General features: G+C 38.3%; 1 protein-coding gene across 1 annotated transcript in view; it reads right to left on the bottom strand.

Annotated features, from left to right (window-relative positions):
- por.S (P450 (cytochrome) oxidoreductase S homeolog) overlaps positions 1–10,415 on the bottom strand; it is a 34,939-nt gene extending 24,524 nt beyond the window's left edge. The window contains exons 1-2 of the mRNA XM_018249635.2: positions 10,150–10,415; positions 334–535 (exon numbers count right to left, since the gene is read on the bottom strand). Coding sequence (XP_018105124.1) covers positions 334–521 — 188 coding nt within the window. The 5' untranslated portion in view covers positions 522–535; positions 10,150–10,415. The remainder of the gene's footprint in view (positions 1–333; positions 536–10,149) is intronic.
- Between the last annotated feature and the right edge of the window lie 1,159 nt (positions 10,416–11,574).

Consider the following 11,574-nt stretch of genomic DNA (forward strand, 5'->3'; position numbering starts at 1 on the left):
AGAATAGAACTCATCAATTTTTCATTCACTAAAGGTTTGCTTATCCTTTAGGGGTAGTGTTTTTTTAGGTTTATTTATCACGCTTTTCAATCATATGCTGAAAGGCTACTGCTTTGGCATTCAGCGTTGGGGTAATGAACTTCAATTTGTGCACAACCAACAGACCTGGATTTATGCATATATGAGTGATTTAATTAGCTGCAGCCTTGCGCTCTTCTCCTATTTCTACATAATAATAAAGTGGATACAGCTGCAGCAATGCAATTTAAATCCTAGTTCGATAAAAACAGTCAATCAAGACATAATAATAGAAAATCAATGAAAGATACTTACACGGTGGGTTGAATTTTGGGGAATTCAATGGTCTCCTCTTTCTTTTTCCGAAAAAAGAACCAGTAAGTCAACAGGCCAACTATAAGAGACAAAAGAAACATATCTGCCATACTGAAAAATTCTTCTTCAGGAGAGCCATTTCCCTGCTGAGATGTACACATATCTTGTTCCTTACAAGACTCCCCCATCTTTTTCTCAGGCACTAAAAAATAAAAATACACCAAAAGCAGATTAGCTACAGGAAAGAACACAAAAACATTAACCAGCTACAAAAAGAATTATATTCAATTGTTTTATCATTAATCTCATAGATGCTACATTTTTGCCATTATGGCATCAAAATATTTGCAGACTTATAACATCACAAATTTAAGATATGATTTTACAATAGCAGTTGTGTCATTACAAAATCACATGACATCACAGTTATATTTGTTGTTATAAAACACTGCATATACTATAACCGTGGTGTTTGCTGTATTCTGACATCAAATATTTGTGACATTATGAGCTCTTAAGGTCATCCACAACTGATGGAACTTAGGTGACCCACAAAGTGTTCAGAGTATTCTGCAATCAGCGCTAGCATGCCTTTGGAAGTTCTGACCAGCAATAAAGGTTCATATAAAGCAAGAACAGTGTGCCTAAAGTCAAGGTAAAACATTACAAGCAAACAGAAAATGTACTGCACAAAGTCAAGGAACAAAGGTCGTAGCAAGGAACAAAGTACAAAGCAAGTAATTTAGCACATAACAGTTAATGCAATGAGGAAAGCACTGACTACTGGCTTACTCATTCCATAAATGTATTTTAGCTGTGGTGAATTATTGAAAAAAATAAAAAATAAAAGTTATTGTTACTTTCGAGATAAAGTGCCTCGATCACAGATTCTAATTTTTCCCCATTACATATTTTTAACAAGAAACAAGTAATAAATAATTTCAGTCAGCAGGCGTTGCATTAGTTTCCTAAAAAAAGCAACCCACTGACATCTAATGGTAACTTCACTGGAAACTCTGGGCTAGGGAGCCACCTAGTGGCTATTCAATGATGCAGCTAGTAACAGCAAACAGTGGTAAGATCACATTTCTGAAAACATAAGTAGAGGTTGAGTGGTGGGGAGAGGGTTACCGTCATAAAACAAATATTAACCACAATAATTGCGGTGTTAAGGTGGCCATACACGGGTGGCATTTACCTGCCAATATAGCTCCGTCAGTCAGAGTTGGCAGCTTATCTGCATTGGCTTGTTAATGCAATCCTCACTCAAATGACCTGTATTTCTAACATTGCAAACCAATCGCTGAGCCCTAGGACCCAATATGGCCCACCTTAAAGGAACAATTCAGTTTAAAAATTAAAAATTGGATAAATAGATTGGCTGTGTAAAATAAAAAAATGTTTCTAATATAGTTAGTTAGCTAAAAATGTAATCTATAAAGGCTGGAGGGACTGGATGTCTAACAGAACAGAACAGAACATAACTCTTAAGTGAGTTTGCAGTTGATCCTTAGCATGCAGCTCAGATTCCAAAGCAAACAGTTATGACCCATGTGGGCTCCCTTCAAGTCACTGATTGGTTACTGCCAGGTGGAAACCAAGAGAGCTGCAAAGCAGGAAGTAGTATTCTGGCTATTATGTTAGACATCCAGTCACTCCAGCCTTTATACATTACATTGTTGGCTAACCAACTATATTAGAAACATTTTTATTTTTATTTTGCACAGCCTATTTACCTAGCTTTTATTTTTATACTGAACAATTCCTTTAATGTGGGCATATCAGTGAAAGATCTGCTTGTTTGGCGATCGCACCAAACGTATGGCCAGCAAGTTCTATATATGAAGTACATAAAGACCATACAGTTAGCAGAAGGAGTTTCCCTTTATTACTCACGCACACATACCTAAAAGCACCAAAGACAAATGCAAAAGAGCATGGAACTACGCCTGATCATTTTAGTACATTATAAGATGGCCGTCAAGCACTTTTACAAAAAGTACTGACTAATGCTATGTCAGACGCACACAAAAAAAGAAAAGGGGAAGGAAACTGAATGATCACACGATCATGACTTATCATACGTTCAACCACCAGCAGCTTCTTTCTGTATCAAATCCATAAGCGTGACTCAGCAAAATGACCTGATGAAATCAAAGTAACCATTGTAAAACTGCAGTTCTGTATGTTTGTAAAATAGAAAAATAGCAAGCAGAAACCGAACTCAACAGAAGTACATGTTCATACAGTCACCCAGGACATGGATAGCGGTGTGCTGGTTTTTCTTCCTACCTGTAATTAATACATTTTCTTGAATAAAGATAGGAAGCCCAGTCCTACAGAACAACTGAAGAAGTTCTGATCACCACAGCACACCATCAAGACTAAAGAATACACATTGCCATATATAAAATATATAAGGGTGGCCTTTCCTGGCCTCTGATTTTGCCAGGTTGTCATGTGTGTGGATTTTTGCCCAATTGGGTCACATAAACAGTAGGCATGGAAGCCATAGTCTTGCATTGCAAAGCAAATTTATAGATTGGAGATTTTCTTTCAAATATACAGTGGTGCTTGAAAGTTTATGAACCCTTTATTTTTTTTAATATTTTTATATGAATGTGACCTAAAACATAATCTGCTTTTCAAACAAGTCCTAAATGTATAAAAATAAAACCTAGTGAAACAAATGAAACAAAAATGATTATATTTGGTCATGTAACACTCCTCATTTAAGACGAAAAGTTAAATTGTGGCTTCATCCGTCCACAAAACATTCTTCCACATGATCTTTATCAAACTGTAGATGATCAGCAATATTTTAAGGGGAGAGCAGTGGCTTTATCCTTGCTAGTGGAAGGTGGACTCATGAACATCAACATTCACCAATGTGAGACAGGCTTTCAGTTGCTTAAAAGTTACCCTGGGTTCCTTTGTAACCGCTCGGGCTATTAGACACCTTGCAGTTGGAGTTGATGGTCGACATCTTCTGGGTAGGATAACAATGGTCTTTGAAGAGTTACAATGCCATTGTGATTGGATTAGTGGAAGAGTTTATATCCCGAGAAATTCCCACACCTGTCAGTTGAACTGAAGAAGCTGCTCGGATGAGTAGTGAAACGTCTTCATTGATCACTCAGCAAGTCCAGTTGTTTTTAGATTTTTTTTTTTTTTTAGATTTACCTATACTAGATAATGGTCTTGAATTTATGCCATTTGTACACAATATGTCTGACTATTGACTGGTGGAGTCAAAAATCTTTAGATATAGTCTTGCAACCTTTATAGGCATCAACAACTTGTTCTTAGGTCTTCAGACACCTTCTTTATACACACCCACAAATATGTTGTATGCGTAATCAGACTTTGACCGTTATTTAAATAAAACAGGGTCTCACACCTGTCATCACATTGCCTGAAAAAAAACAGACTCTGATTTTACCTTCAAATTATACGATAATCCTAAAGATTCTATTTTGCCACATGCAGATATGTTACTAGATAATTTTTTTCAATAAATACATGACCATATTATCATTTATGTTTTACTAGCTTTTCTTCATGTAGTTTTAGTAGTTGTTTGAAAATCAGGTGATATTTTAGGTCAAGTTCATATAAAAATATAGAAAATTTTAAAGGGTTCACAAACTTTCAAGTACGACTGTATAGATATTAGAAAAACAATTCTGTTCTTTACTTACTAGTTATGCGTGGGATGGCAAAAAGCCAAACTGCACCCAACCCTAACCTACCTTCTCTCAACACCTAACTGTGTCATTAGATATAATATAATATATTATGTGGTTATATATATATATATATATATATATATATATTGTGGTGAGGTCACTACTAGGATACCTGGGAGCTTATTTATGCCCCAGGTTCCTAACAGAGTGGTTCCGGGACTGCTAGTCCAGCCCGGGTGTTTTGAGTTGTACTGATTTATTTCAGGTGGTTAATTAAAGAGGCAGCTCAAGCCAGAGTGGAGAGTTCCTGGCTGGGAAAAAGACACAGGAAAGCTGCCTGTGTGAGAGGGATTGAAATCACCAAAAGGTTTGGGATTTTATATCTTCCTGTATGTTCTTTGTTTTGGGGAGACAGGCGGTAGGCCTTCTCCTGGTTAGTTAGGAAAACTGACCTGTATTAGTTAGAAGCCCATTAAGTGGCAAGGATTTTGTTTGTTTTGTTTATTTTTTCTGCAAGAGACAATAAACTGCCAAAAAGAGACTATACTCTCATGAGTTGTGCCGTGGGCTGTGTTACCCCAGGAAAACTGATCTCAGCTACCCAAACTCTTACAATATAAATATGTGTGTATATATATATATATATATATATATATATATATATATATATAACCACACCAGACCCTGGTATCTGAAGTTACAAGAGGTGGTGTAGCAGGCAGGCACAAGTATATAAATACGCCAAGGTCGATGTGGGATACTAACATTGAGGGCATGGTGGACAAAGATCGACCTGCCACACGATAAAGATGTGCTTTGCTGGGCTGGACCAGTGGGTTTCAGGATGGCCTGCAAATCACTATTGCTCACCCGTATATTTAACCACCAGTGACATTGTTGCAAGAAATGAATGCGGACAATAAGTTATGTTAACTTATGCTATATCAACGGAATATTGGTTAAGTGAAGCTGAACTACCCCTTTAACAAATTATCAAATTTTCTATATTCCATTCTCTTATTTTAACCGCTACCTGGTTGGTAGGCTAAATTGGACCCTAGCGACCTGATAAGCTGCAAAACATAAATCTAAAATTAATATAAAGAAAAACAAACTAAAAATGAAGACCACTGCAAATGGTTTCAAAACATCACTGTCTACATGAGACAAGTTAATTTAAAGCTTTACTACCCCAAATACACTGCAGGTCAAACTTTCTGAACAATACACATACAAAACTGTAAGATTTACTTTGCAGATTAAGATGTTCTTTAAAAGGAATACTGCGAACAACTGGGAAATGCCCAATTATCTTACTGTTCGTAAAATATTTTAACTCAACAGACCTTTACCTGTTACATAATATACCAACCTGCTTCCAGATTTTGCCAAAAGGCACAGTACCTCCAAAAGCATGTAAATACTCAACAGAAGCAAAACAATTATGTTACTGCTTAAGGCTAGGGCCACACGGAAATTAGCTAGGTGATTTCAGACCTAACTCATTCAGAAGAACAGACTTCGGCTCAAAATGCAGAGACTCGTGGTACTTCACCAAAATCCGCCATGTCTGTTCACGCCCAAGCCGAATCAACACTTCTGAATGCGGAAAAGAGAGAAGGCTACTGATGGCAGTAGAGCATAAATCAGCCAGCGTATTTCAACTAGCAGATTTCGGCCCCGTGTGGCCCAAGCCGAATATCTAAAATATATTTTTTTTAACTTAAAATATTAAGTTTTTACACCATGTTCTCTAAGTTTGCTCAGGTTGCAAAAAAAGTGTATACCATCCCTTTAATATAAAATGAATAAAAGCTAACAATAATGCATTTAAAAATAGCATATCATTTACTTAAGGTTTAAGACATTTATGTGAACAGGCTACAGTGCCTGTAGGGCTTTACAATGTTCAAATGTAATTTAAAGGGGTTATTCACCTTTGAGTTAACTTTTAGTATGATGTAGAGAGTGATATTCTGAGACAATTTGCAATTGGTTTTCACTTTTTATTACTGGTGGTTTTTGAGTTATTAAGCTTTTTATTCAGTAGCTCTCCAGTTTGCATTTTCAGCAATCTGATTGCTAGAGACTAAATTACTCTAACACCATGCATTGGATTGAATAAGAGACTAGGAATATGAATAGAAATACATTTGCAGCCTTACAGAACATTTGTTTTAGATGGTGTCAGTGAAAGATAGAAAGAGTCCAATAGAGTTTTCATTACACATAAAAAACATGCAGAATTAAAAACACAAACAAGTACAAATTCCATACAAGTCTTTAATGTTGTGATACTTAAAAAGTCTGTAAAACTGCCCTGCAGCAAGCACTCTTAGCCACAACCAGATAGGCAAGTATAACCACCATTCACAAACACTGCATTTAGCATGTCACGAGTAACACGTATCAAAATACATCTTGATGTACAGTCCAGGAATAAGTTAAGCCCTTGACTGGTATCTGTTGCTCCATGATACCCGACAGAGCAGTCAATAATTGTGAGCCGTACTGCACTGTGAACCTCCCGAATCGGTGAAGACGACGTCTGTGAGCTCCGCTGCACTGACTCTGCATCAAGGGGTAATTAAAGACTTAGGGGCATTTACACCTGTGCGGGGGACAGGGGGGGGCAGGGAGGGGGGACTATGGAGAGTAAGGGGTAGGGGGTTTTCATTAGTTTGGGGGTTTCATTCTCCATTAAAGGAGAACTAAAGCTTAACCAAAGAAGTAGGCTAGAAATGTTGTAAATTATGTGGTGGGCTTCTGTACCTGCCCAAGGCAACCACAGCCCTTTAGCAGGGAAGATCTGTGACCCCAAAGATTCCCCAGTTACTCCCCATTTCTGCTGATTCACTGCACATGCTCTGTGCTGCTGTCACTTACCAAGCTTGGGGACCGACTCAAAATATACAGTACATTTCTCAACAGTTGCTCAGAGCCCGCTGCAGCATCCCCTTACTCACTTAGAAATCCTTCTCCTCCTCTAACCCACTTGGCCTCCTACCTCAGGAATTTACTTTGGCTGTTGACTTATGAGCATCCTCTGTTTTTCTCAGATTACTAAACACACCCTCCAGTCTAACAGCCAATGAAGAGGTAGCATTGCTGGTTCCCATAGCCACTCTAGCTGTCTGATACTATTTTTTACTCCTAACCCCTCTCCTGAGCACAGCTTAAAAGACCACAAACATAAAACAATGTTTAAAAAAAAATTTGTTTGTACTTAACGGGAAAAAAAACCCACCAAGACACTTTTAACTTTACATTAGCAAAGTCTTTATTAAGAAATTACTTACCGATTCTCTGCTTGCGCTCCTTTTCAGAAACGGCGACAATCCATCGTGCGGCACACGATTTTTCCTCCCTGCCTTCTATAGGAGATAGCCAGGGAGGAGAAATCAAGTGCCGCACGATGGATCATCGCCCTGTTGCCGTTTCTGAACAGGAGAGCAAGCAGAGAATTGGTAAGTTATTTCTTAATAAAGACTTTGCTAATTTAAAGTTAAAAGTATCTTGGTGTTTTTTTTTTCATTTGTACAAACAAATTTTTTAAAAAGATTTTTTATGTTTTTTATGTTACTGGTCCTTTAAAAGGGATGGTTCACAACTTTTAAATTCGTTTTCATTATTTCTTTTTTATAGTTTTATAGTGATTTGCCTTTTTCTTCTGACTCTTTGCATCTTTTAAATGGGCATAGCTGACTCCCTTCTAAAAAGCAAATGCTCTGTAAGGCTACAAATGTATTGCTATTGCTACTTGATATTCCTGATCTTTCTATTCAGCTCCTCTCCTATTCATATTCCAGTCTCTTATTCAAATCAGTGAATGGTTGCTAGAGGAATTTGCAGCCTAGCAACCATATTGCTTGAAATGCAAATTGAAGAGCTGCTGATTAAAAAGCTAAATAACTCAAAAACCACAAACAATCAAAACCAATTACAAATTGTCACAGAATAGAACTCTCTCCATCATACTAAAAGTTATCTCAAAGGTGAACCATCCCTTTAACCATAACAGTGCTCAACCCCAGAAGAGGTTCTTGTCAGGTTTGTTGTGCCTGTGTAAACCTGCATTCTGTATTGCATGAACTTTACAGCATACATGTCTCAATGTTACTGATGATGTGTCAGAGAGAAAATGGGCACTGGGTGAAAGTTACTATTTGTTATAGGAAAATGTGATGGTGCTGGCAAATAGAGGGGGTATATGCAGTACATATGATGTGCCTTGGGTGGGGAAGATATGCCCAACGTATACACGATAGGAAAATGTAGGCTTTACATGTCCTTTAAGATGTGGACTCTTCTGTAAATAAATATACTGCTTACGTAGGAGCCTACCAGTTCTGGATAAAAAATACTGCCATGTATTAACCCAACATTAAGGTCTTATAATGTAGCTATATATAGATAAGCGGGTAAATTCTGCTTTTCTTACTGTTTGCTGCTAGCTATATCATTGGCATGTTGCTTTGGTTAGAAATGCTTTGTCAGTATGTTTAATTATTTACAATATTTGTACGATATGCCAGAATACTGTAGTGCTGAATTGTGCAATTTTCAGAAATAACTCTTAAAGGGATACTGTGTCATGGGAAAAAACATTTTTTTTCAAAATGAATCAGTTAAAAGTGCTGCTCCAGCAGAATTCTTCACTGAAATCCATTTCTCAAAAGAGCAAACACATTTTTTGATATTCAATTTTAAAATCTGACATGGGGCTAGACATATTGTCAATTTCCCAGCTGCCCCTAGTCATGTGACTTGTGCTCTGATAAACTTAAATCACTCTTTACTGCTGTACTGCAAGTTGGAATGATATCACCCCTCCCTTTCCACCCCCCAGCAGCCAAACAAAAGAACAATGGGAAGGTAACCAGATAACAGCTCCTTAACACAAGATAACATATGCCTGGTAGATCTAAGAACAACACTCAAGAGTAAAAACCCATGTCCCACCGAGACTCCTTCAGTTACATTGAGAAGGAAAAACAGCAGCCTGCCAGAAAGCATTTCTCTCCTAAAGTGCAGGCACAAGTCACATGACCAGGGGCAGCTGGGAAATTGACAATATTTCTAGCCCCATGTCAGATTTCAAAATTGAATATAAAAAAATCTGTTTGCTCTTTTGAGAAATGGATTTCAGTGCAGAATTCTGTTGGAGTAGCACTATTAACTGATTCATTTAGAAAAAAACATGTTTTCCGATGACAGGATCCCTTTAAAGGCAGGTAAGATAGGCAAAACCTGCAGCAACCATGCAGCAAAGTTAAACGTCCCTTTATCTCTCAACCAGAATGCCACACAACAGGATTAAAGAGTGGTCTGTTTTTGTAAGCAACTATTAGCTAAAGTTCCTAAACCTGACTGTTTTGCCAAACTGACTGTCCCATCTCAGCCTGTCAGTCAAAGTTTCTAATGCTAATGGACTCCTGCTGCACAAATATGGCAGCCCCCTCATACAGGAACATGGGGCATCAGACAGGTAATGTAAAAGCATTGTGCAAATACTTTATGGCAAAGTTATAAGTAGCTTTCAAAAGCAATATTATGATAGATGTAAAAAAAAGAGTTTAATTTCTGGTGCCAGTATCTCTTTAAGGGTTTACTGATTGGTGACTGCCAACTAATGGGCAATGTTATGGCTCAAATCAACATTCTATTTCGGCACTGGCAACACATATATTACCTTTCAATTAAATAATGAAACGAAGTTGGCACCTGCTGAAAAGGAACCTAGATAATATTGATGAACTCTGCATCTGTGTCGAATTACAAGTTTCAGTGAGCACATTGCATTTAACAGAACACTTATCAAAAATTAAAGAATCTGGATGGGGGGGTGCATTTGTGTCTCTGGGCAGTAACCCATGGCAACCAATATTAGCAAATAAGAGCCTTTAAAACCAACTGTCACTTTCAGCCTAAAATTACGCATTGCTGAAGCATTCCAGAGACGTGTGGATACAAATATTGGGGTCGGTGCTAGCAGGAACCAGGACAAACTAAGAAGAGTGCAGAAAATGACAGGTCTCCATGACAGCGAAGAAAGGGCGTCAGTCAGTCGGCTGCAAAGGAACACAGAATGCTAAATAAATAAAAGAAGTAGAACACTGTTACTTACAGTTGTATTCCACGGCTGACGCCACCGAATGAGAACAAATCAATAGTACAGCCCCCGGCTTAGCAGCTGGGCTACGTCAGGTGACAGAAGGCCGCTACCAATCAAAGGGGCGGCTATAATCAAATGCAACATTTAAAAAAGACGTCTATTTAAGATGGAGAGCAACAAAAATCGTGTTTCTGAATAAAAGCAGATATAGTATAAGTATCTCTCCTGATATTATAAAAATTAATTCAGCCTAAAACTAAAACAAGTTGCACACCCCCCTTTTCTCGTCTATGGTGCAGTCCATGACTACGCTAACGCGCCCTCTGACGTAGCTACCAGTGCGCCAATCAGGGGAAGGCGAGGAACGTAAGAGGGGGTGTAGCCGAGCCTGGCACGTAAACAGTAGAGAAGTTGGTCAGAGGTGAAGGGGATGGTTCAATCTGAGTGCAATGTCAGAAGTCTTTTTAACTAACTGTATTAAAAGAAAGCAAAGCATAACCTCCATTTTATGTGTTTCAGGCAACAGGGAAAAAAATAAGGGATGCACCGAAGCCAGGATTGGCCTTTTTCAGCAGGATTCGGATTTGGCTGAATCCTTCTGCCTGGCTGAGCTGAATCCAAATCCTAATTTGCATATGCAAATTAGGGGTGGGAAGGGAAATCAAATGACTTTTTGTCACAAAACGAGGAAGTAAAAAATATTTTCCCCTTCCTATCCCTAATTTGCATATGCATATCAAAATTAGGATTCAGTTCGGTATTTGGCCGAATCTTTTGCGAAGGATTTGGGGGTTCGGCCAAATTCAAAATGGTGGATTTGATGCATGTATAAAATTCGGGAACAGGTAAAGTTTTCAAGAAATCAAAGGATAACATATAGGGGGTTGTCATATTTCCATACAGTGGAGACCGGGCAGGGGGCGGGCTGTGCTGTTAGGGGGTAGTGTTGTGACATAGATGGGAGTGGTTGTGATGTCAGGGGGTGGGGCTATGACACAGAGATTGACCGATCGCCGTGTCAATGAAGGGAATCCTGCCTGGTTTTCCAAATAAGTTTTGACCCGGGCAGCCCTTCAAAATACTGGACTGTCCGGGTCAAAACCGGACAGGTGGCAACCCTAATATAAACATAGGTGCCAGTCTTACTTTGAGATAGAATATTTACTTGTGTAATAACAAGTGTTAATAACAAGGATTAAGAAGCATTAATGTTACACTATGGTGGGAGAGGCATGTGCAAGGCCGACAGTCACAGTCAATGGGATAAGGCCCTAACAATTGTTTTTAATTAAAATTAATGGAACAATGTGATTTCCATTGGTGCGCTACTCTTTTTTTTTTCCGGAGAAAAGCGCCTGCTCGAATTTTACAGTTCGTGCGGTTTTCCTCAACCTCGAAAATTAGAAAATAGATTTAATTTCACTAATAATATCCACA

The sequence above is a fragment of the Xenopus laevis genome, chromosome 2S, assembly GCF_017654675.1.
Source record: "Xenopus laevis strain J_2021 chromosome 2S, Xenopus_laevis_v10.1, whole genome shotgun sequence".
In the NCBI taxonomy this organism is placed as follows: Eukaryota; Metazoa; Chordata; class Amphibia; order Anura; family Pipidae; genus Xenopus; species Xenopus laevis.